Source organism: Epinephelus lanceolatus, chromosome 23, assembly GCF_041903045.1.
Source record: "Epinephelus lanceolatus isolate andai-2023 chromosome 23, ASM4190304v1, whole genome shotgun sequence".
In the NCBI taxonomy this organism is placed as follows: Eukaryota; Metazoa; Chordata; class Actinopteri; order Perciformes; family Serranidae; genus Epinephelus; species Epinephelus lanceolatus.
The window spans coordinates 26,648,958-26,675,368 of record NC_135756.1 but is presented as its reverse complement, the minus strand read 5'-3'; the positions used below and the strand labels follow the sequence as shown (position 1 = coordinate 26,675,368).

General features: G+C 37.6%; 1 protein-coding gene across 2 annotated transcripts in view; it reads right to left on the bottom strand.

Annotated features, from left to right (window-relative positions):
- The window catches only part of plxnc1 (plexin C1), a 46,289-nt gene that overhangs the window by 1,505 nt on the left and 18,373 nt on the right, over positions 1 to 26,411 (bottom strand). For both annotated transcript variants that reach the window (XM_033614721.2, XM_078164985.1), the window contains exons 12-30: positions 26,131 to 26,239; positions 25,610 to 25,783; positions 25,370 to 25,531; positions 25,183 to 25,282; positions 24,934 to 25,035; positions 22,658 to 22,761; positions 22,512 to 22,553; positions 22,301 to 22,425; positions 20,509 to 20,707; positions 19,007 to 19,153; positions 11,875 to 12,043; positions 10,267 to 10,367; positions 7,010 to 7,085; positions 6,035 to 6,069; positions 5,797 to 5,892; positions 5,086 to 5,249; positions 4,829 to 4,976; positions 416 to 556; positions 261 to 335 (exon numbers count right to left, since the gene is read on the bottom strand). In XM_033614721.2, the coding sequence (XP_033470612.2) occupies positions 261 to 335; positions 416 to 556; positions 4,829 to 4,976; positions 5,086 to 5,249; positions 5,797 to 5,892; positions 6,035 to 6,069; positions 7,010 to 7,085; positions 10,267 to 10,367; positions 11,875 to 12,043; positions 19,007 to 19,153; positions 20,509 to 20,707; positions 22,301 to 22,425; positions 22,512 to 22,553; positions 22,658 to 22,761; positions 24,934 to 25,035; positions 25,183 to 25,282; positions 25,370 to 25,531; positions 25,610 to 25,783; positions 26,131 to 26,239 (2,269 nt within the window). The remainder of the gene's footprint in view (positions 1 to 260; positions 336 to 415; positions 557 to 4,828; positions 4,977 to 5,085; positions 5,250 to 5,796; positions 5,893 to 6,034; positions 6,070 to 7,009; positions 7,086 to 10,266; positions 10,368 to 11,874; positions 12,044 to 19,006; positions 19,154 to 20,508; positions 20,708 to 22,300; positions 22,426 to 22,511; positions 22,554 to 22,657; positions 22,762 to 24,933; positions 25,036 to 25,182; positions 25,283 to 25,369; positions 25,532 to 25,609; positions 25,784 to 26,130; positions 26,240 to 26,411) is intronic.

Genomic DNA, 26,411 nt, shown 5'->3' with positions numbered 1-26,411 from the left:
GGACCCAAAATCACATAACTGGTCAATCTGTTCACCTGAGACAGTTGGCACTTTGTCGCCCACTGCAGTTTTACTGAGAAGTGTTAAAATAGATGACAGAATGAAACTGCAACTAAAACGTACTTACAACAAAACCAGATGTGGCATCTCCAACATCACCATCAGTTCATACTAGTATTATAAGAGTGTCATTCTCCATTAAAAACACAAACATGAATAACAAGAAAAAGTGTGAGCTCGTCTTGACGATAAGAACTGACCTCAGTGAAGTATCGCTGCATGAACTTATAGAGCTCTCTGAGGGCTGCGGCTTCGTTGAACTCATTTTCATGTTTCTGAAAAGAAAACAGTCATCCATTTACTGCTGGTCTTCACCGCACCAGTTTGTAAACATCTAGTAGTGAATGGACGTTACCTTCGACTCTTCCTGCAGGAATTTCTTGAATTCTGAGTCTGTGACTGGTGACTGGTCTCTGATATGTTTGTAGTAAGTCTTTACTTCCTGTTTGAACTTGGGAATGTCTTTGGCGTAGAGCAGCTTGTTGGTTGGTGCATACTGGAACACAATAATGGTAAAGATATACCATGACTTTTTTTTCCCTGACACTACACTATGACTTTTTTTTATGACATAACATGACTTTTAGCAGTTTTTTCAACATAGTGTTGTATGACTATTTTTGGCATACTATACTATGACTTTTTTTAAAGTTTTTTCAACATTATGTTCTATGATTATTTTTGACATACTATACTGTGACTTTTTTAGCAGTTTTTTCAACATAGTGTTATATGACTATTTTCGACATACCATTCTGATTATTTTGCGACATACTATACTATGACTTTTTTTAGCAGTTTTTTCAACATACATAGCGTTCTATGACTTTTTTGACATACTATACTATGACTTTTTTAGCAGTTTTTTCAACATACTGTTGTATGACTATTTTCGACATACTATACTATGACATTTTTAGCAGTTTTTTTCAACATACGTAGCGTTCTATGACTTTTGACATACTATACTATGACTTTTTTTTAGCAGTTTTTTCAACATACTGTTGTATGATTATTTTCGACATACTATACTATGACTTTTTTAGCAGTTTTTTCAACATACTGTTGTATGATTATTTTCGACATACTATACTATGACTTTTTTTAGCGGTTTTTTCAACATTATGTTCTATGATTATTTTGCGACATACTATACTATGACATTTTTTAGCAGTTTTTTCAACATAGTGTTGTGTGACTTTTCGACATACTATACTATGACATTTTTAGCAGTTTTTTCAATATAGTGTTGTATGATTATTTTCAACATACTATACTATGACTTTTTTAGCAGTTTTTTCAACATACTGTTGTATGACTATTTTCGACATACTATACTATGACTTTTTTTTAGCAGTTTTTTCAACATACATAGCGTTCTATGACTTTTTTGACATACTATACTATGACATTTTTTAGCAGTTTTTTCAACATAGTGTTGTGTGACTTTTCGACATACTATACTATAACATTTTTAGCAGTTTTTTCAATATAGTGTTGTATGATTATTTTCAACATACTATACTATGACTTTTTTAGCAGTTTTTTCAACATACTGTTGTATGACTATTTTCGACATACTATACTATGACTTTTTTTTAGCAGTTTTTTCAACATACATAGCGTTCTATGACTTTTTTGACATACTATACTATGACATTTTTTAGCAGTTTTTTCAACATAGTGTTGTGTGACTTTTCGACATACTATACTATGACATTTTTTAGCAGTTTTTTCAACATAGTGTTGTGTGACTTTTCGACATACTATACTATGACATTTTTAGCAGTTTTTTCAACATAGTGTTGTATGACTATTTTGGACATACTATACTATGACTTTTTTTAGCAGTTTTTCAACATAATGTTCTATGATTATTTTGCGACATACTATACTATGACTTTTAGCAGTTTTTAAACATAATATTCTATGATTATTTTGTGACATACTATACTATGACCTTTTATCAGTTTTTTCAACATAGTGTTGTATGACTATTTTGGACATACTATACTATGACTTTTTTTTAGCAGTTTTTCAACATAATGTTCTATGATTATTTTGCGACATACTATACTATGACTTTTTTAGCAATTTTTAAAGATAATGTTCTATGACTATTTTCGACATGCTATACTATGACTTTTAGCAGTTTTTCAACATAATGTTCTATGATTATTTTGCGACATACTATACTATGATTTTTTTAGCAGTTTTTCAACATAGTGTTGGATGACTTTTTTCAACATACTATACTATGACTTTTTTTTAGCAGTTTTTCAACATAATGTTCTATGATTGTTTTCAACATACTATACTGACTTTTTTTAGCAGTTTTTTTTTCAACATAATGTTCTATGACTATTTTCGACATACTATACTATGACCTTTTTATCAGTTTTTTTCAACATAGTATTTCTTGACTTTTCGACATCCTATACTATGACTTTTTTTCAATGTAGTGTTGTGACTATTTTCATCATACTACACCATGACGTTTTATCAGTTTTTTCAACATAGTGTTGTGTGACTATTTCAGACATACTATACTATGACTTTTTAAGCAGTTTTTCAACATAATGTTCTATGACTTTTTTCAACATACTATACTATGACTATTTTCATCATACTATACTATGACCTTTTATCAGTTTTTTCAACATAGAGTTGTGTGACTATTTTCGACATACTATACTATGACTTTTTTAGCAGTTTTTCAACATAATGTTCTATGATTATTTTCAACATAATGTTCTATGATTATTTTGTGACATACTACTATGACATTTTTTAGCAGTTTTTCAACATAGTGTTGTATGACTTTTTTCGACATACTATACTATGACTTTTTTAGCAGTTTTTTCAACATAATGTTCTATGACTTTTCAACATACTATACTGACTTTTTTAGCAGTTTTTTTTCAACATAATGTTCTATGACTATTTTCGACATACTATACTATGACTTTTTTTAGCAGTTTTGTCAATGTAGTGTTGTGTGACTATTTTCGACATACTATACTATGACTATTTTCATCATACTATACTATGACCTTTTATCAGTTTTTTTCAACATAGTGTTGTGTGACTATTTTCGACATACTATACTATGACTTTTTTTAGCAGTTTTTCAACATAATGTTCTATGATTGTTTTCGACATACTATACTATGACTTTTTTAGCAGTTTTTTTTCAACATAATATTCAATGACTATTTTCGACATACTATACTATGACTTTTTTAGCATTTTTTTCAACATAATGTTCTATGACTTTTTTCGACATACTATACTATGACTATTTTCATCATACTATACTATGACCTTTTATCAGTTTTTTTCAACATAGTGTTGTGTGACTATTTTCGACATACTATACTATGACTTTTTTTAGCAGTTTTTCAACATAATGTTCTATGATTGTTTTCGACATACTATACTATGACTTTTTTAGCAGTTTTTTTTCAACATAATATTCAATGACTATTTTCGACATACTATACTATGACTTTTTTAACAGTTTTTTCAACATAGTGTTTCATGACTTTGACATCCTGTACTATGACTTTTTTTAGCAGTTTTTTCAATGTAGTGTTGTGTGACTATTTTTGACATACTATACTATGACCTTTTTAGCATTTTTTCAACATAATGTTCTATGACTTTTTTTGACATACTATACTATGACTATTTTCATCATACTATACTATGAACTTTTATCAGTTTTTTCAACATAGTGTGTGACTATTTTCGACATACTATACTATGACTTTTTTAGCGTTTTTTTCAACATAGCGTTCTATGACTTTTCTTTAGTAGTTTTTTCAACATAATGTTCTATGATTATTTTCGACATACTATACTATGACTTTTTAAGCAGTTTTTTCAACATAGTGTTGTATGACTTTTTTCGACATACTATACTATGACTTTTTTACCAGTTTTTTCAACATGTTCTATAATTATTTTTGACATACTATACTATGACTTTTTTTTTAGCAGTTTTTTCAACATAGCGTTCTGACTTTTTTCAACATACTATACTATGACTATTTTCATCATGCTATTCTTTGACTTTTTCAGCATTTTTTTCAACAAAGTGTATCGTTTTTAACATACTATACTATGACTTTAGGAGTTTTTTCAACATAGTATTACATAACTTCTTAGGACATTGTATACTATGATGTTTCTTGCATATACCATGACTTTTTTTTAACTTTTTACTTAGGGTAGTATGGCTTTTTTTCGGAATACTGTGACTTTTTTTTCCTCAACATACCCTACTATGTCTGTTTTTGTCATACTATGACTTTTTTTAAGCAGTTTTTTGACATAGTATACTATGACTTTTTATGAAAGTGATGACACTGATTTCTGACACTGATTTTTTTTCATTCACTATGACTTCATGGAAGTTTTCTCGACATACTATACTATGATTTTTTTTTGCAGTTTTTTCAACATCTTATACTATAACACTTTTTGACATACTATACTATGATATTTTTTAATCAGTTTTTTTCAACATTGTATACTATCACACTGAAATATTATACTATGACTCTCAGCAGTTTTAGAAATATATAAAAGCTAATAAAAAATGATGAAAAATTATTGAACATTAACTTCAAGATTCATGAATATACTCTGCTTTGTATTAGGGTTGATTCACCTTTGATTTCACCCCTTTCTACAATCTCAACCAGAAAAAGTGGGCTTTCTCTTATAGTAAATTACAGTATAGGACAATTGTCCTGTACGTTACCTTTCCCAGCTGGGTCTCACTGAGGGAGAAGGAGTCCATGAAGGCCTGAGCAATGACAGACAGACAGCTTTCTTGTTGTGGAGTCTTCTCCATGTCGAAAACAAACTGAGGGTTTTTCAGGATGTTGACCCAGAAGCGCAGAGGCAAACTGCACAGTAGCATAAAGATGTCAGGAAGAAAAGATGCAGCTTTAATTCTTAACTTCTGTACTAAAGCTTTTCACACTGTCCATGGAGCAGTACATGACCCCATCATACCTGTTGGTCTTCCAGATGTGCAGGACATCTGGGTCAGTGATCTTCATGTTGTCTGCCTGAGTGTCAAGGAAGTCAAAGAAGTATTTGACAGCAAGCGGGACTCTGCTGTGCGGCGTCCCCCAGATAGATCTGAACAGGTTCTCCACAAATGAATGCACCGCCACCTTAGACACAGAGAACAAGGAAATGTCATGTATTGCTGTCCTGTATAGTTCAGAACAGTATAAAGAAAAGTTCAAATTCCCTCTCCTCTGAAATAATATCATACAGCCTCACTCTCACCAGAACTCTGTACTGTCAATTACTTCCTTCCTTCTACTTACGTCTAAAAAGGAAAGACCAAACTGCCATCCACTCTCTTATCTGAGTTAAAAACACAACCCCCTGCAAATTCAGTAATGCTCTGATCATATTACCAGCGTGTCTACACAGAGAGCATTTCAGCTGTGTGTTTCAGTTGTCTGTCTCATGGGTGTCTGATGGAACAGACATGCTCCTATTATAAACAATGCTAACTTACGAACACTACACACACTTAAACGCAACATACAGTTAATACTGTGCCTGATTGCATCCTGTGTAGACACAACATCAGCACTGCTGCAGGTGGTTAAAAAAAACCATGTGAGACAGATTCTGGTATCAGTTCTATTATTATTGGTGTGCGTGTCTGTTTCAGTAAATTGAGGTACTGCAACTGGTTCCTCTTGCCTTGGTGGAGAGCAGCTTGGTGAGGTGCACTTCCTTCAGTTTTAACTTCTTCCTCTCTGGGTTCTTTCTTTGGTCCTCGTCTACATCAGGATCAATCTGCAGAAAAGAGGCATCAAACAACCATTAAATTGTCAGCTTTTGTGGTTGTATTAATATGTGTAGTGATTAAGATGTCCTTGTCTTCTGAGCTGATTTGATGATGCACTTCTACAAACATAAAACACAAACTGCCTCTTACCAAGTGGAAGTATTTTCCAGAGAAGTTCTCATCATCTAAAGAAAAAATGAACAGAAATAATCAGTGACTGTTATCAGAAATAATTAGCTTCCTCTCCTGCCATCTAGCATTTGGTTTGGTGGTTACGGGATATTTTTAAAGGTGTAAAATATAAATAGTGGCCACAATGCAGTTAGGGCAACAACACTTGCTGAGAGCAGTGAGGAAAATTATGTTACTAGTGTGGCTGACTACGATGCAGAGCTGCTCAAGGTTCTCCGTCTAAGGTGTCAAGTCATATCATGTGACCCACATTCCAGTTTTAGGACACATGATGACAACCAGTTCCACTTGCTGATTAAGACTGTAGGAAGTGGTTAAAAGCTCAGAAAAAGCACATCAACAGTTTTCATGGCTGCTACAAAATATACCAGAGGTTGATAGCAGGGCTGGATATCAGTACTCTGAACTTTTAAGGTATCGACCGAAATAACCCAGCACCAATTACTACCGAAATGTCTCCAGTCAAAGGATAACTGCATTCAATCATTTTTGTACCCAGATCTAGAAAGAAAAGGACTTTTGTATGGTTTTGTCTGCAGCCGAGTGTTCTTCAAAGTCAATGTGACGTGTGATTGGCAGCTGCAGCAGCTACATCCCATACAGTCTGTGGTGTGCTGGAGTAAGCGCGTTGTATTTGACGAAACTGGCAGTTCAACGTGCTGAGATGCAACCAAAACATTCCAAAGTATGGCTGTACTATACTAGAGCCCTGTGGCCTCTGGTGGCATTTTAGGCCAAGTGAATGCACCCATTCAAATGCTGCTCTGGAGTAGCCAGCATTTGAATGGAAGTCGTAGAAGAGAGTGGAAGAGTAGAAAGAAACGCACCAAGTTAGGTACCTTATTTGAATTGATATCACTTTAAGGCCACCGACACTGGTACTGGTATCATAAATTTTTAAAATAAAACCAAGTGTGCCTTCTCAGTTCTTACCCTTCAGACTCCCCTGCGGGCTCAGAGGAGGATGATTTTTTCTAGAAAGCACTTTGATTGTCGCTCCATCAGGAACCTAGAGGAGCACAAACAGACGAACACACAGAAAGGTTAATGCATGACATTTCCTTTGATTTTACAACCTTTGCTCCAAAACGTTAATTCACAATTTAGTAAAAAAGAGATGAGATGAGATGAAAACAAACAATTGCTCAGGGCCTCTACGTATCAGCTTACATTTCTAAAATGATACATAGGTATTGCAATGAAAGCTGCCAATTAGATCAGCAGTGGTTTCAGTTTTACCTTTCACCATGTTTTGTTTTTATGTTTTTTTTGTGTATTTATGTAACAGGAAACCACAGTCACCCACAGAATATCTCCAGATGCTTGAGTCTGCTAACCTAGGTATTAGTAGAAGATGTTCAAAAAACAGTCAATTTCCAGGAACTTTAGAAACTTTCTTTATTTCACATCTACTCAATTCTACTTCAATTAAAACAAAAATTTCTGCAGACAGCAACACCTATATATTGTTTCCTGTTTGACTAATCATGTGTGATAAAGTTTTTTAAGTTGTGGCTTGGCTTTGTAATATGGCAACACAGTTCATGCCACCAGGCTATTACACAACACGTGTCAGAGTCTATCTTTCCCAGGCTCTGATGGTACTCTGATGGCTGACAGACACACAGAGATCTCATTATGAAGCCATTATGAACCACTTTTCTTACAGTATGTTTTTTCCTCATATAAAAAGTATCTCTTCTCATCAGCTTTAATGACAAAGTGAGATGGAGAAGAGCATCCCATCTGCTCTAGCCGACATAGAGTGACTCAGTTGGTCTAAATTAAATTCTGTTGTTGCCTACAGGAAATGACAAGTCTTAAAAGCAGTTTAACAGCGAATTTCAAAGCAAGGACAGTAAAAGTACATTTCTGAGTAAAGTGGCCAAAGAACTTTGTGCAGGCATTCAGTGCAGAGGAAGTTGGACTGATGCCAGATTATCTGCATTTTGTTGTTTTGGCTTGACACTGCACAGACTGCCTGGGTCTACACAGCTTCTTCTCGTCACTGTCTGGGCACTATGTGGCCCTTTTCCTGTTAGATTAAAGGTGTCATTGTAAATACCTCCCATGATATTTTGAGCATTGAGCAGTTTGTTATATACATTTTGAAACTGGTTTCTGTCAAGCTGTGATGCCAATTTTATATAAGGTGGTCGACAAGGTCAAATGCAGTTCAAAGACCCAGAAAATTTCCATTTGGTGAAACGTACTGCGCTTTAGAAATGACATTTTAAAAATCCAAAACAAAAAATACAACAGATGTGCTGCAAAAAAACAAACAAAAAACAACACACTGCAGAAGGCAAATAAAATACATTAACGACAAACACTGCAAATACAGAAATGAAGCAAATCAAAAGCAAGTCATAGACACACACCCTGAAAACAAATGTAACAGGAACTGAATTTGCATATTCAGTTCTCCAGGCCTTTAAGGGGAGCACTAAGTGGAACAGCTTGATTTCCACCCTGAGAAACAGTCTGTGTGTTCCCATACCCATACTATCATACTACAGAGTGTCAGAAAAAGATTTAGTATATCCACATACATAGTATGTCAAATACCAAAAGTACCAGGATGTTCTTCTACATCCGGTCACATTTCGCAGTATGCAAGCCAGCATGCTTTTCTGGCTATTCTGACCCACAATCCTCTGCAAAGTGATACGTCACATCAAGTGTCAGAAGTCACAATGATGGATGACAGCCTATTCAGGTGACTGAAGACCAGTTGATTAGTCATAAAAAGGAATAACTGAATAAAATAATCATAAATATAACCAACAACAACACCCTCTGTAATTTTACTATCATGAATATGATGTGTTATAATCTACAATATATGCAGTTATTACTTATTGCAAAATAACAACATCAGAGCTGCCTGATGGATGACATCCATCTCTTTGCAAGCTTGGTGAATGCATTTTGTTTTATCTCCATGGTAACGGATATATGAGTAAGAGGGTCAAGGTTCAGAGCGTGGTGTTATGAGGAAGTAGTATGTCCTGATTCTGTGCATGCTGCATGCAACAGTACATACCTTTTAAGGGCACTTACTAAAGTAAAAAGAAAAAGCATGCGATTCGGAGCGCACCCAGAGACCAGAGGCCTGTGCTACAAAGCAGGATGAGGTGACTTTAGAGTTAACCTTGGGTTTTCAGTACTACAAAGCTGGTTCACTTTTTCATGGGATAAATCAGTGTGGTAAGTTATGCTCAAAGGCTTAACAGGTGTTTTTATGTAATGTTTTATGATGAGTAAATAGCACAAAATACTCACTCCATACTTAAGTCATGTATAATGATACCTACACGTGTTTTAAATTTTGGCCTACTTTAAATATTTGGAATTTTTTACTAGTGTTTCTACATTTTATTCTGTTCTACGATTCATGTTTACATTATCCTCTGATGAATGTGACTTTATGCTTGTAGGCTACGTTATTCATGGTTCTGATGACATCTCTCATAATCATCAAGCCCATCTCTTTTATAAATGGCTCATGGCTAGATAGGAGAACCCAGAGTTGACTCAGCTTCTTGATAATCAGCTTCTTGATAACGGTTATCTAGACAGCCAGTGCTGGGGTTAGTGAAGCAAGATATTATGGGTATGTTCAACTTGCTTCGTAGTACAGGCCCCAGATGAGTGTGTTTGTTTGTGACACGTAAAGAAAGGTGTTATTCTTTCATATTCTTTTTTAATACTTGATTTTAGTCTTGTACAAGGTCAAAAATCTCCCCAGAGGCCTGGAGAACTCCAGTCATGTTGACTGGATATGCAGCATTTTTCTGTTGCAATTGTTTTTGACCTTGCATCATTTTTTGTATTTGCAGCATGTTTGCTGATGTCGATGTTCATAAGTGTTTTTGAATCATTGAAGCACGTTTGCTCTTGTTGGCCACCATGTTTCTATGACAGCTATCACAGAGAGTAACTGTATGCATGCTCTTTTCCTGTGGGCGGAGACAGGAACAACAATACTCAAAATGAGAGGGGTGTTGTGCCAACTGACACAGGCTCAGCTCTGCCCACCTGCTCTCATGTTGACTGGGTTAGGTCTGAGATGCAGTGTTTCCCAAACAACAGCACAACACAAACACTTGTCTTTCTGCATCAGAGTACATGGCAGAAGTGAAGAGCCCCCATCCACTGACTGCTTTTTTAATACTCCTGTTCCTCACCTTGTAGTGCTCGAGTGTGTTGAGCATTGTCACCTCCCCGATAACCTCAGAGCTCGCATCCACTTCCTGAAGAGGAACAAACGATCCATCCTTCTCATACTCTGGTGGGAAAAAGTTTAACTGTGTGAAAAATCTTTTTTAAGACAGAAATGTTTAAAAACAGATCACAAATATATTGTGTAACTTTTATAATAGGCTCGGTCATTTTTCTAAAACAGCTGGCCCCTGTATTTTGTAGCAAATGTTACTCAAGCAGTAGTAAACAGTGCATTTGTTGGGAAGCGCTTTCAGCTGCCGATCAATACACATTAGATGCACCACCATGACAGTGGGACTAAAGGGACAGGTAAGGGGACACATGTTACCTGTAGTGCTACTTATCAGTCTTGATTGTTTTGGTGTGAGTTGCAGAGTGTTGGATATATCAGCTGTAGAGATGTCTGCCTGCTCTTAAATATAATGGAACTAGATGGCACTCAGCTTGCAGTGCTCAAAACGGCAAGAAAATTAAAATTTGAAAAACTCATCATTCAGAAATCATGACCCGGTTACTCAAGATAATCCACAGACCTTGTTGAGAGCAGTTTGATGTGGGAACTATTTTCTATATCCCGAACTACACCCACTATACGTATCACCATGCAGAAGGAGGCGTGCATCTACTCAAGAAGCTCACACCGTAATAGTGCCCTTATTGGCTGTGCGGTGGCAAGTGTTGCTCCTACATGAGTTTGTCAAGTTTTTGCAGTACTCTGCCTTATTTTTATTCCTCGTAACATATTTATTCTATGTTCAATGTATGCACATGCGCCAAAAACCAAAGCAAATTCCATCATGTATGTTTATATTACCAAAGGTTTATGACATAATCACTTCACGATACTGACTCCTGTGTGCACACAGCGAGAGAAGAGAGGGAGAGACGCTGTGCTGCTGCCAGAGGAGCCACTGAATGAGTTCCCTCTGAGCGGTAAGTCACTAAAAGAGTCTGAGAAGTCTGAGTCTGTTCATAAAACATTCAGGACGCCACAGTTTATTCCACACTACTGAAACTGTTTTGGAACCACCACGGAGTCTGTTATAATTAAGCTTTCAGCCATGCTTGTTGTTGCCGTGGGCAACAGTATTATGTCAATATGTCAACAAGTCAAAATATTGCAAGTATCACAGTATGAATTTTTCATATGATATTGAAAATTATACCTGTATAAGGTGATATGGCACACCAATATTGCCAATAAATCCTTTCCTGATTCTAAATCAAATGTTTTTTGTTTTGTTTTTTGGATCATTTTTGGAGGCCATCTAGTTCCATGCATTGGAGAGAAGGCATACATCTCTACTGCCAATATCTCCATCACTCTGCAACTCACACCAAAACAATCTAGACTGATAAATAGCACTACAGGCAAGAGGGGAAATATGTATTTTTTTGATTTTGGGTTGAACTGTCCCTTTAGTAAACAGATCCTATGTTCATTTACAGTAATGATGAGACAGGTTACTCAGTGCAGCAATATGGCTCAGTGATGTATTTCAATAGTTTTTATCTTTAGGGTATTCCAAGTATTTAAAGTCACAGGACTATAAGGATTGTTTGTTACTTACCGATAGAAATGTCCCTGAGGGGGGTGTTGTAGGGGAAACCAAACTTGGCCTTGAAGGTGGACAGAATTTTCTCTTTGACTTGTTCTATCGAGTCACAGCTGAGAGCGTTCACCTCCAGAGGCTCGCTGACCTCTCCGTCACTGCCCACTGCAAACAGCACCTTCAGCTTCTGTAAACAATAGACAGAAACATGGACACAACTGACATGTCATTGTATTTGCTAATTACTGGCAACAATCCTATTTTTATAGCCAGCCCAAATGTAACCAGCTATCTCTGAATTTCTTTCTTAAAGTTCCTCATTCACTCATGAACTTACTCCCTACCCTGACATGTATACACTCAGATATGCACATTGCAGAATTCATGCAAACGGTGCACATGTGAATGATGACTAAAAGGTTGACACAGTAGCACAGTCACACAGCTGTGCACTATGCTTCAATTTGCACTTGCATAAACCACTAAAATAACCGCTAATGCTAACCTCAGTTTTCCCATCATGCAAAAAAACCCTGATTTAAAGCCTCATCGAAACAACAGCTGTTTCATATCACAACACATTACAACAATATTAAAGATCAGTGTCAGACGTCATCTTTCATTTGTTGTTCTAAGTAAAACACAGCTGCATGGACCTCTGAGAGAAGGTGTGGTTAATGAAAGGCTTTCACAGCAGTGTTGCACGAGTTGATGTATCATAAGACTTCATCTCGTTTCCTTTGAGCAGTTTTGTGACTAATGCACACTTTGTCTAATGGTTGGAATGAGCATTAAAGGAAGATGGCGGTTTGTTAGATTAGATAAAACGTTCATGAGTGCTGTGGGTAGAGTCACAGTAGCAGCAGAGAGAAGGAAATGAAAGAGAAGAGGGAACACAGAGTGCCGAAGATGTAACACAGTGAAGTGTTGCATCTGAGGAGCGCACTGGGGACAATTCAACAGATAAATTGTTGTTACAGGTTTGCAGACATTTGCAATGTGTGCAGGGTGTTTATGTGTTGTCTATTGCAAATGTACATTTATGTGCTAAAATCAAACTCTTTTTTCAGGTAGCACATATGAAGAAGTGTCCTTTAAATGCTTGACAGATTAGAGACATGCTTACTGTCAAACATCTGATTCTGAGTAGGAAATACAGGGTGACTGGCTGGGATTACTGCTGCAGTCAGCATGATTATTAAAATATTCAGAGACTAAAACACTGAAGAAAACTTGGTTTGAAATCTTAAGTATTGCTCTATAACTAAATATCTATGACAAAATAAGCCACTATCAAAGTTACTTCAAACTGTGGGGAAAAAGCAGCCTTAGGTATCAGAGTTTAACACCCCTAAACTCACGGACTGACAGGGTGTGGTTTGATCAGATTTAACTGCCAGGCAGCACAAGCAAACAACTTCACAACTGTCATCAGATACTCATTCAAATATTGTAATCAAATATAATCTATCAGGTGAATCCAACTATGGCTGCTTTTCATAATACTAACTTATGCTTCCTCACTTCTTCTCTCTTCCCATGACCCAGAAATCTTTCTCCCCTCCACCACAGTGAAGGATCCTCCAATGCCTTAAATGCACCTGAAGGCATCAAGAAGCAATGATGCTTCTGGAGGAGCACAGAGCAAAGAAACATAGGTGTATACTACACGGAAGTCTATATCAAGTGGCGTGACCTATACTTGCCCCAGTGCCCATAAGTTGCACACAGTTTGAAGTAACTGATATTTCGTGAGACTGACACTGTGACACTGTGAGACTGACATTGTACGAGCGGTTCTCATAAAACACTGCAAGCTGCAATACCACAGGCCAAGCAATTGGCCTATTCTGAACAGGCATGTTTTGAGCATGAACTGCACTACTAAAACAAAACTGTTCTATAAATATTTTATGAAACACCCCATCGCTCATAGTAAGAAGCTGAGTGAGGAAATATGTTTTCAGGGCCTTTAAGATTATTAAATCAACATATGCATGAAGCTGTGCATGTCAGCATCATTACATGTATGAATCAGGTCCACTGAATGCTCCTTTAACCCACATTTGACCTTGTCCTGTGAGACTGATGTCACTGGTTAGTTTCCTGTGTCAGCATTTAAACTCCAGTGACTGTACTTCCACAAACTTCAGCCAAACCCACAGAATACAAAAGAAAAAAGAGTTTGATTACGCAACTACAAAATAAAGTCACTTGACCATATTTTCCTGCTCTCTCAGTTTTAATGATATTTAAATATTTTATAACTGAATTACGCGTCCATCCCTTACAGAGATGACTGTTGACCAATGCTGGGCTGTGTCTGACTCGCACTGAACCGAAACAACGGTTTTGTTCTGGATGGGGCCTAAAAGAAACATTGGCACGTGTGCATGTGAGTGCAAAAATACTGTATGTCTATGGCAGCATTCAGATTAATTATCTCTCATTTGTTGTCATGTAATGCTGTGGTTACCAACATTTATTGCACTTTTTTTTTTAGATGTTCCTACCTCTTTCGGCCTCTAAAAATTACTCAATGACCTCATTTTAGATGACTCTCATAATCTGCATTCCATTTAGATGCCATTTAGGATTGCAAACCTTTTCAGTACCGGCTCCTATATCTTAAAATTATGCCTCCCATCCCTCTCTAGAAGATGGAGTTTTTCCCATGTATTCTAATCTTGACATAAAGTAATGTAATAATTTGTACATTGAGGACATCATTGTATCCTTCCAACAGAGTACAGATAATATATTTTTGTTGTTGTTGTTGTTGTCGTTAAGGTATCTATAGGTTTGTCTGGGACACAAGCTCCCAATTTCCCTCACAGTCCATAAGCCCCTCCACTGATGCTTTTTATTACCACTTCTTAAATCAAAAAGGTACGTGCAAAGATATGAGAAAATAAATGTATTATTAATATATATTTGTCTTGTTTGTAACTACTGCTTTTTGTCTTATTCATGCTTATATGCCATTATCTTTTTTATGTTTTAATGCTGAAATAATTTAAGAAAATGCTGTTTATAACAATAAAAAGAGTTTTGGAAGAAAAAAAAATGATGAATGATGAAATTATTTTTTTAACTTCTTGGTTGACTTGCTTATAACCCATGGACATATGCTACTGCTGATGACAGGCTCTGGACATTGCTTGATTTTAAAGCCCAAAATGTTAAGAACCACGGATTTAATGGATGTTGAAGTTTGGAGTTTTCCAAATTGTTAAATCATGCTATTCACTTGTCAAATACCTTCGTCTGCATCAGTATCAGGATCTCTAGCTCTGAGAAGCAGGGTGTGTTCAAAGGAAGCTTGTTCATACAGTGTATGTGGGTTCATTGATGTGTTTAATCTGAGAAGAGCTTAAACACTCCACTTCCTTGAATGAGATGTTTCCGTGAAGCATATAACTGAGTAGCTGTTTCCTCAAACTGAGTCTGTCACATCATAAAATCTAATGTAGAATGCAGTTTCTCCTCATCAGAATCACCACATTAATATGCAGTGTCTTCCCAGTTATAATACTGACTATTGGCTCCTACATCTGTGGTACATGTGGCATTTGATTATTTAAATGTGGGGATATATACAAATGAGCTGCAGCGGTTATGCAAGTATTCAGTAAAAACTTCCACAATGAGGACATCTGTGTATACTAACAGGCTATTGATCAACTCATGCCTTACTCAATATTTAGTTTCCTGTTACCATACTTAGCACATCCCTCACTGCTGTGGCAAAACATCTCTCACTCTCATTTTCAGTCTTCACATTTGACAGCAAGCGGATTCAGTATTTCCTATCAGTGGAATGAGATGGTACCGTTTTTCAGTTTCACTTGTGTTGCAAAGGTCCTTGAATATATGAAACTTGAAACAGAATCCATGAAATGTTGTTCTCTGCTTGATACTCGCTGTAAAGATGGTCTTTTCATAAAACTGGGCAGTCTATGCAAGGAAAGACAAATACTTAATGGAAGTGGTGCTACATGACCAGAGAAAACAAAAAAATGGCTGTAGCCTTTACTTTTGCTTAAGAGATAGAAAAACTACAACTGCCAGAATGCATTGTGCTGCACCACACCAATAAACACTCCTGCTGGTGGGTGACGTAATGCAAACGTATCTATTTTGATACACGAAACAGTATGACTTAAATGGTAAGCAAATATATGTTTCTGAAACATTTGAGGTGAGAATTAGGCAACGCAGTAACAGAATCTTAGTTCATATTTGATCAACACTGCTTCGTTTTACAATTTTTCACCAAACAGGAAACAGTTCAGCGCCCACTTCTTGTTTACTAATTCTTGTATTACAGCCAAACAGTGCACTAAAATGTTTTAGTAGACATTTTAGGTGAGAAATAGGCAACACAGTGACAGAATCGTTGTACATATTTGATCAGTACTGCCTAGTTTTACTGAGCGGCATGGTGACGCGGTGGTTCTGTGTGGAGTTTGCATGTTCTCCCTGTGTCAGTGTGGGTTTACTACGGCTTCCTCTCACAGTCCAACGACATGCAGTTTAGGTCAGCCCTGTGATAGACTGGCGACCTGTTCAGGGTGTTCCTCTTGCTAAATGTCACCTAGGATAGGCTCCAGGCCCCCCCATGACCCTGTATCAGAATAAGTGGTTATGGATTGTCTAGTTTTACAGTTTGATCTGAGTTTGACAGAGAGAAAGAGAGAGGAGCAGCTCTTTCCCCCAGTCTGCTTCTACACACGCAGACATATGAAAATGCAGAAGTACAATCTCTAGTCCAAGCAACAGCCCTAAAGCCAGCAAAATCTGCCTGGTGACATTTTGGGATTTGAGCTGAAAGATGAGCAGGGAGATCTGGGTACTGGTTAGATGGAGGCAAGTTTACCTTAGTTCATTTACACATACCGTCCATGTCTCCATGTCTAGCTTTTATAGTTGTACTGCTTCGGTGAGTAACAAAGGTAAATAAATTAGATTTATCTCAACACACACACACACACACACTGAGGATGCCGTCTTATACGTAAAGTGTAGAACTGAGTGAAAAAAATCTGACCTACTATCGTAGCATCATTTTTATTAAAGTGTGTGTATTGGAAGATGGGAGATACTGTGTATTTATTTTGAGTTACACTTTATATAAAGGTACACATATTCACCATTAACTAGATGCTTATTAGCAAGTAGTGTATCAGCTCTTAATCATCATAAAGCACCTTATTTTGCATGACCATATTCTACAACTACTAGGCCATTAACTAAGAGTTTTTCTCCAATAACCTCTGAATTACTGCTTATTTATGGGCAGTCAGGAAGTTGTCATACATGACTTAGGATCTCAATATGCTTTGCTCAGTATGGGCCTTATAGATGGTAGCACAGCAAGAATAGTCATAGTGTCATACTACTTGTGAATTTTTTTTTTTTTTTTTAAAGATATTTTTGGGGGCATTTTTAGCCTTTATTTGATAGGACAGACAAGCGTGAAAGGGGGAGAGAGAGAGGGAGTGACATGTAGCAAGGGGCCGCAGGCTTGAGTCGAACCCGGGCCACGACACCCCAATACTACTAGTGAATTGAATGAGCAATACTTACACTATACAGTATTTATTAAGTGTTACTAAAGGAAACTTATCTTGCTGTACTACCACTTTAAAAGGCCCACAGCATATTAAGATCGCAACAACATCCTTACTTCCTATCAATACACAGTAATCAGCAGGTGGTTGAGAGAAAACGTAGTTAATGGCCTAGTAGTTGTAGAATATGGTCATGCAGAATAAGGCATTAATAAGTGCTTTATATTGACTAATAAAGAGCCAATATGCTAATAATAAGTAAACTAATAAGCAACTAGTTGATGGTGAATGTGTACCTTAATATGAAATGTTAACTGTGTTTTATTATAATACAGAGCTTACCTAGGGTGGCCATATTTTGATTTCCAAAAAAGAGGACACTCGGCCGGCCATGACATAGCCTACTTAAATAATACTCGCAGTTTACTCAAAGATGCCTTATAATTTTAATATATTTAAAGTTTATATGTATGGATAGAATATTCAGTTATATTACAAAATAATATCTCTCAAAGACAGAAATTCAGACAGGCCCCAATAGGGGACACATACACACACTAGAGGGTCCCGACGGGTCGGCTGGGTTCGGTCAAAAATGTAGCTATAAATTGTATTCGGGCTTGTGTCGGATTCGGTCAGCTTTCAGTGAAAATGTAGTGTAAAAATAAATAAAATCCTATTGTCTGTCCTGTTTATTGCTTGGGGACTGTTATTTACGTGACAACACCTGGACAGAACACACACACACACACATTGGCTGTTTGTTTCTACCTCTCTCCTCTCTGGAAGTCTCGGACCTCCAGCCGCCCGCCTCCGCCTTGATTAAACGCTGAAAATTTAATAAAAGAGGGAGACAGGTTTTTTCTATTTTATCTTATTTTGTTATATTTCTCCCTCTCCCCTCGCTGGAAGCCTTGGACCTCCCACCACCCGCTCCCGTCTCAAACACGGAGGTCTCCCTCTCCGCGGAGCACCCACGGCACACGCCCGGCCTGTTAAGTAGCCTGTAACCATAACAACTGTGTGACACAAACTCAGTGCTTTAGTCATTAAATAATGTCGGGCTCGGTTCGGTTTCGGATATAACAAAACAGAATGACTATCGGGTTCGGACGGGTTTGGACAGAAATATGCGGCCCATGCCGCACTCTAAAACACACACACACACACACACACACACACACACACACACACACACACAAGGAAAACCGAACATTATCATCAATTTATAAACACCCCCCGGACGCCCTGGACAGGATGTCAAAAGTGGACATGTCCGGGCAAAAGAGGACTTTTGGTCAGCCTAGCTTACCAAACTAAAGACTAAAACATGAAAAGAGAACTAAGAATTGAGAAGTGTTAATTATGTCTTCCACATGTGAAAGCACAGCTGACTAAACTTGTGATGTACTGACATGGAGCAAAACCCAAATGTATCACACAAGGTTTCATAGTTATTCCATTAGTGTGAAGTAAATAAACCATCAAACATGAAATGACCTCGTTTGGACCCAAGTAATCAGCTCAAGTGTGCAAATGCCCTGGGATCTAAAAAGCGTGTGTGCTTGTGTGTGTACCAGAGAGCTGAAGTCCGGAGCCTGCCACAGCAGCCAGTCCTCGCTGAGTGTGTACAGAGCTTTCTCTGTCACACAGTCCACAGGTCCTTTGGCTGTCTGCTGCGTGAGAGCGCTGACCATCAGGAACAGGTGCTGGCCAACACTTTCCTGTACACAACCAGGAACAGGAACACAGCCAGTCAAACGAGACACAGAAGTTGTGGTAACTTTGTGTCGAGCTTTCAAACAGAATCGGAATGTTTGTGGCATTTTTGTTCACTTTTGGTTCATTCGGATTTACACTGCCTAGTACCAAATAAGGTGAGGCTCGTAAACCAAAATTGGACGTTAGACACTACCAAAATACTGACAAGCACACTTAGAAATAAAACTGAGATGTCTACACATTGAAACATAGCAGACTAAAAATACTGAACTGTGAACTATATGTACAGGTAACATGAATAACTAGAGCTAATGTCCGTAACCATGGTTATGTTTTGTTTAGATGAAGCTCTTATTAGCTATGCGGGCAGATGTGGTAAACACAGAACAGGATGTGGTAAGAAAATGGCTGAAGTGAGACCTCTAGTTTCCAGGTTGACTGTTAAAAGCTACTAACCAGCCTGCTGGGACCTTACCGAGATAAACTCTAACAAGAACCAAATGACCAAATGTCAATTACAGGTCAAAAATACTGCAGTGTGTTGCAACATAAGACACAACACAGAGTAGTAATAGACTAGGACAACAAGCCAAGTCCTTGCTTGTGCTCAGCATTAATTAATGCCTCCAGTCTTGTTGCATCCCAGGAGTTATTTATCATGCAAATTGGAAAAGACAGCTGGGGTGAAGACTTACACCAAATACTATAGTATTGTATTGCACAAAAACTCTTGCTCTAACACTTGGATTCTGATACTTGTTCTGCGTGTTGTAATTCTATGGTCTTTTTTTTGGCCTCACACATGTTCCCGTTACTTCACACGCTGCGTTGTGTCGACATACAAGTTTTCTCCGATATTTCATCTAACAATAAGATGAGTCAAAAGTAAAGAGTCACAGTCTGCAGCCACACAAGTGGCCCTATAAGGCTATACTCAGGCACAGTGATGCTTTGAGCTAATTGCTAATGTCAGCATGCTAACACAATGACACAATGACAATGTTACCATAGTGATGTTTAGCAGGTATAATGTTTACCATGCTCAACATCTTATATTAACATGTTAGCATGCTAATATTTGCAGATAAGCACAGCTGAGGTTGCAGGTTTTGCAGGTATGTGCATTAAAAAGGTGTTAAAAAGTCACTAAAGTTATTACAGTTCCCCCTGAGGTGAACATGAACCTCTGTACCAAATTTTCATGGCAATCCATCCAATAGTTGTTGAGACATTTCAGCCTGGGCCAAAGTGGTGGACCAACTGACTGACAGACATTGCCATCCATACAGTCAAAACACTAGCATGGTTAAAATAGCTCAACTTTACAACAACTAAAAGGAACGTATGAGCAGCTGACCCTGAGGAAGCCATAAAGGCAGATGGACATCCAGTTGGTCAGCAGTTTCTCCACAGTGGACTCAGTGCGTCGTAGCAGCAGTTTGGGCTGAGTGTTGCTGTTCTGACGCATCAGATCCTTCAGCAGAGCCTCCATTACCTCAGTCAGGTATGACAAGTTGTTGTGGAGCGCTACCGTCAGTAATGACGCCAACGCACATCTGGAACATAGCACGAAAAATGTTAATAATTTATTAGATGAACACATAAGAGAGCCAGTGGCGCCCCAAAGGGGGGCTGGGGAGGGCATGGCCACCCTGATACAATTGTGCTGGCATTATTGTCTTTAAAAGACTGCGGTGCGCTCTTTTTTTAAGATAGTGCAAGGATGGTAGCATCTTGTGAAACTAGACAACCTAAGACATCCACTGGTACAAACCATGTTGGAATGGTTCATTGGGAATGGGGCTAAATATCGCTCCAAATTTAAGCTAAATTTTGGCAAGGAAAAAACCACCATGGCCATTTTCAAAGATGTCTGTTGAGCTCTAACCTCAAGATATCTGAACAAATTTGGGCTCTCATGAGTCTCCCCTAAAATTAAGAGGGCTTGTTCCCAGTAAATGTTTTCTTCCTTACAATTAATGTACTCCTTCAAATTAAAGCTGTATATTTGTCTTTTTAAAGAAAAGGACAACCAGGCTATTAAAAGAACAATGAATTGCCTAACATAGTTATATAACATATGAAAACAGGATTGAACTCAAAATTTTGACTGACATGGTTTTAGTCTATGCACATCAGATCATTAGTAAAATTAACCCAAGTATCAGTATAAGTATGCCATTTCTTAACTCTCCATATTGAGATAGTTTTCATCTAACCTACACATTACAGTAGCCCAACTGAGACCCTGAAATTCAGTATGGATTTTGGTTATGGTGTGCCACTCCCAAGATTTTCAGTTGCCCCATCCAGCCATCAGCATTAAATATTTCTGGGGGCACCACTGAAAAGAGTAAAAAGAGTAAATACTATAACTATTTGACAGGTAATCTGTTGGACAAAAAAAATTCGTAATCGATTCACTTATTTCTTAAGAAAAAGACAATTTAGTTTTAGCTCCCTTAAATGAGCAGATTTACAAAGGATTTCTTTGTCATTCGTGAGAGTTAATTGAATATGTGAGTTTTGGACAGTTGGTCAGACAAAACAAGCAAACTAAAGACATTGTCATGGGTTCTAAAGATTTCATAGGGCGCCGATGGATTAGTGGATAGAGCAGGTGCCCGATGTACAAGGCTGTTGCCGCAGCGGCCCGGGTACGAGTCCAGCCTGTGGCCCTTTGCTGCATCTCTCTTTCTCTCTCTCTCTCTCTCTCTCTCTCTCTCTCCCTCTCTCTCTCTCTATCCCCCCCCAGCTATCCTGTCCATTAAAGGCAAAGTGCCCAAAAAAATATCTAAGATTTCATAGACTAAACAGAAAATAATATTACATTAATCGATAATTAAAATATTGTTAAGTGCAACTGTGCTACTATGCTGACTGACATAAGTAAGCAACTAAAAATGATTTGAATCACAAAAAAGACCACAAGGGTGGAACTGACGGCAAAGAAAACAGGATGCACAAAAAGAAAAATAGACGAGAAAATAATAAGTGAGTAATGGTAGTACTAGACTTCAGTAAAGGACGGCAGATAAGAATAGAAAATGGTGGAAAAACTGACAAGTATATAGCCAGTAAGGCAGGTACTTGTTGTATACTACTGTGTACAAGAGACAGTCATGCACAGTAAGACCTCACAAACTGACTTGTCTTTGATGGTGAAGCTCTTCTGCTCTTCTAGAGCATGCACCATGGATGTGAGGAAGAGCTGGTCCTGGATCAGCCTGGACAAGCCCTGGCAACACTCGTCAAGTTGAACCTTCACCACATCCTGATTTAAGGTCAGATACAACATCACATCACTGATGGAGTCACAAAGTGGTACCTTAATCAACAACAGTTGGTGTCGAACCTCACCTGACCGATGTCTTTGATGCACAATGTCATCAAAGATTCACTCTGCAAAACAAGAAAAAAGAAAAGCTTTGTAAATCTGGCTGGCAGTGATTATCTATAACATTTGATATTTCAGTATTTACAACATCAGTACAGCTTCACTGTACCTCAGGAAAAAAGATCCTGGAGGCAAAGTGCTTGTAGTCCAGGAAAGGAATCGCTCCAACATTTTCCATCAGGTCAGTTTTCTCTGTCTGCAGATCCACAAAACCTGTGGAGGACAGTTTAGTAAGGCTGCTTTTATAGACTGTAGACCTGTGTGTGTTAAGTGACTGTATTTGGCATGGCTGAAGAAATCACGTTACACACAAAAACAGTATGAAGGCAAAGCAGAATATGCATATTTCTCTTGTGTGTTGGGTAAAACAGCAAACTTGTGAGGCAAGCATCAGTTTGTAAGTCACAAATAAAAAGAGGAAGTGAAAATGGGTGACAAAGTGCTGCAACTGACTAACAGTTCTGTCACCTCTGCAGGCTTAAAGATACTAACAGATAAGGCCCTGTGTAAGCGTGTGTGTATAACATTTATCTTTTTTAACATCAGTCGTATTGTGTGACAAGTGTGACATCAGAAAATGGAACAAGTTCTGGGCATTTCACGCAATAAAAAGGAACTGCATGTGTGTGTTGAGACTGAGGGGACTGGAAAGGAAAGTGCTTAAACCAATCACACTTACAGTAATCAACCACCAATACAGTGCTAATCAGAAAGCTTGGGACAGAATCATTCTGATACAAATAGTTTTTGAATAATTCGCTTATCGTAATCAAGTAGTCCGCTTACAGTATTTATTTTGGGTCTTTTTCTACATGAATACATATGGAAAACAAAATTAAAACTATTGTACTTTTTTTAACGGTAAAACAATAATTTGTCGCACAGTAACCTGTCTGCTTCCAGCTGGCTACCTAAAGTTGGTGCTGTGTGCACACTGAAATCATGACGGAAAAAGTAAAATGTAGTCTCCTCAAAGCTCATGAGAAACTGCCAAAAACCAGCCAACGAGATGCAGCAGCGAAACTTGGTGGCTACCTTGTCTGGTCTTCACAAACAATGAGACAGTCATGGCTGCTTGTGGTGGACACAGAAAACCAATGCATGCAGGAAAAGCACCTGTGGTTAAAGCCACCCTTGTTAAGATATTTTAGATTCAGTATGCTGTGTTCTGTTTTAGGGGTGAGAATCACCAGAGAATCCATGATACAATATTATTATGGTACTTAACTCACAATACAATATAATTGCGATTTTAAATATGTTGCAATATTCTGAGTATTGCGATAATATATTGTGATTTGTTACCTTTTTTCAACTGTAAATTATGTCCCCAAAGGAAAGATTTTGTCAACATTTGTTTTATCCATCTGAAGATGCAATTGATTATATTGTTCTAGTAGGCTACCTGTAGTTTATTTTGTATTTGTAATGTGAATAATTTATATAATTAAAAAAAAAATCAATACTTGGCACTTGGTGCCGATACGATACTGCCACACAAAAATATCGTGATTCTATGTTGTATCTGTTTTTTTCCCCGCCCCTATTATATTTAGCACTGTATTTTAGTGTATTTTTATTTCACAGTTATTTGAAATTCCTGTTATAATTACATTTTTAAATTTTTGCAGTAACTTAAAAAGTGTGTTAGTAAAATTCAGTAAATTGCGAAGCTGTCTGTTTTATTACTTTATATTCATGTTGTAAATATACAAATGTCTATTACGGGGCGGCCACTAGCTCACCACTAGATTTCGAGTTCGACTCAAACCCACAGCCCTTTGCTACATGTCATCCCCCCTTTGTCTCCCCCTTTCATGCTATATATGTGCGATCAAATAAAGGCAGAAACCCCCAAAAATCTTTAAAAAAAGTCAATTACATGGTAATCTTCATGGGAAATGAGTAAAAAAAGAGGTATAATAATTACCTGCTTATAGTGGTCAATTTGACCAGGACAGGCATGATCACTATAAGAGGTTTCAACTGTTTTGACAACACACAATTTTGCACAACAGCCAACTCGATGCTCATGCAAATCTTTAAGTTTGAAAACAGACGTGCTTGTTGGTTTGTGCATGTCCACCTTCTACTTGAAGCAGCCATATTTTTGTTTTCTGCAAAATGTGAGCATTTGCGTACACTGAGGTATAGCAGCAAAGGAGATCATGCTTCAGGAGTAGCTTTAGAAGTTTCAGTAGAAGCTTTGGTTCTTATCCAGATTGTATCTTTTTCCTACTGTTTAAATGGGTCAATATTGGAGTCACTGTCAACCCACATGAATCCACAGCCAACGTTCTTCAAGAAAGACAAAACTAAAGATTTCTACTGGGGATGCATGGGCTTTAACTTTACCGTTATACTACAGATTAATTTGTGACTGACCTTGTCTAATGTCATTCCTGATGTCGAGTTCAAGGTCTTCCATACGCTTGTTCATCTTAGCAGTGAGCTTCTTCTGTTTGCTTTGGTAGACGATCACCACCACTGAAAGACAAAACCAAGCAGGCAGAGAAAATTTAGCAAATACATACAGCAAATGGTTTTCATGTTAAGGTTTGACCGGTATGTGGTTTTTAGGCTGATGGTGGGCCAAAATGGGTCAACTTTTTCAACCCTGCTTTGTGTACTTACCAACAATAATGCAAGGTATCAGCAGAAAGACCAGCAGTATCAGGTACAGATGAAATGAAGATTTATTGTTCAGTAGTACTGTCTTGTTTCCATACTTTATCTGTAAAAAGGGCAATAACCACACTATATTTAAAAGGAATTTCACAAAGCACAAATACATGGTAACATGTGGGACTGAAAGATTTACCATTAACTCCTCAAATTTAGCGCTGGTTGTGTTTTGAATTTCACAGCTGAAAAAGTCAGTGTTGTTACTGTGTTCTTTGAAAATGCAGGGATATTGTTTTCCTTCCTTAACGCCCCACACTGACAGCTCTGCTGGGGTCATCTCCAGTTTGTCTGCTTTTTTCTGAAATGACAACAGAAAGAAATGCTAACCTTTGATGTATTCATGTCCTACATTTGTACATGTGTGCTAACGAATTACCTGTATATCGATGCGCACAACCTTTCCCGTCCTTGTTGATGTGAAGTTAATGAAGTCGGGGTCTGGGTAGTAGGTTACTGTTGTGGAGCAGGCCAAGGTTTCATTGGCGACTCTCAAAAACACAGTGCTGGTAGAAATCCCTTTTTCAGCTGCAGGTGTGTCATAAGTGAGACTCTGCAGAGAATTAAAAAAAAAAACCATTCTGTGTTAAATATAAAATAATCTGTATGTAGCATACCATGAATTGTTAATGAGGGTCACATGTTAAACTAAGCACTGTAATGTGATATAAATATACAACCAAATACAATTAAACAAAAAGGATGTGTCATAGCAGGACGTGACATATAACATAACAAAGCAATATAAAACTTGCTTCACTCTGCATGTTTGTGCACATGTAACATACTAAATGTAGTATTGTATGACATAATGCTAGAGGACTACATGTGATAATGTGACATGACATAAGTAATGTAAGACACCAATACATTGGGACTTTGTGGAGTCTACAGACCCACCTGAGAGTGTCTGTTTCTGGGAGTTATGATTTCATGCTGGGCATGGCTGTGCATGACCCCTTCCACAAACTCCAGATGCGATCCCATGAGTTTGATATTCCTCTTCCCACTACAGGAAACAGAGCAGCGGCCAATCAGAGATGAAGAAATACCAGAGCATTTTCTTACGATGACGATGAAAACACATCTGTGGCTACCACCTTTAGTGGCTACCTACATATGAAAATATACGTTTAAATTTCTAATTGTGGCCCCTGGAAGCTTCAGTGTTCCCTACACCC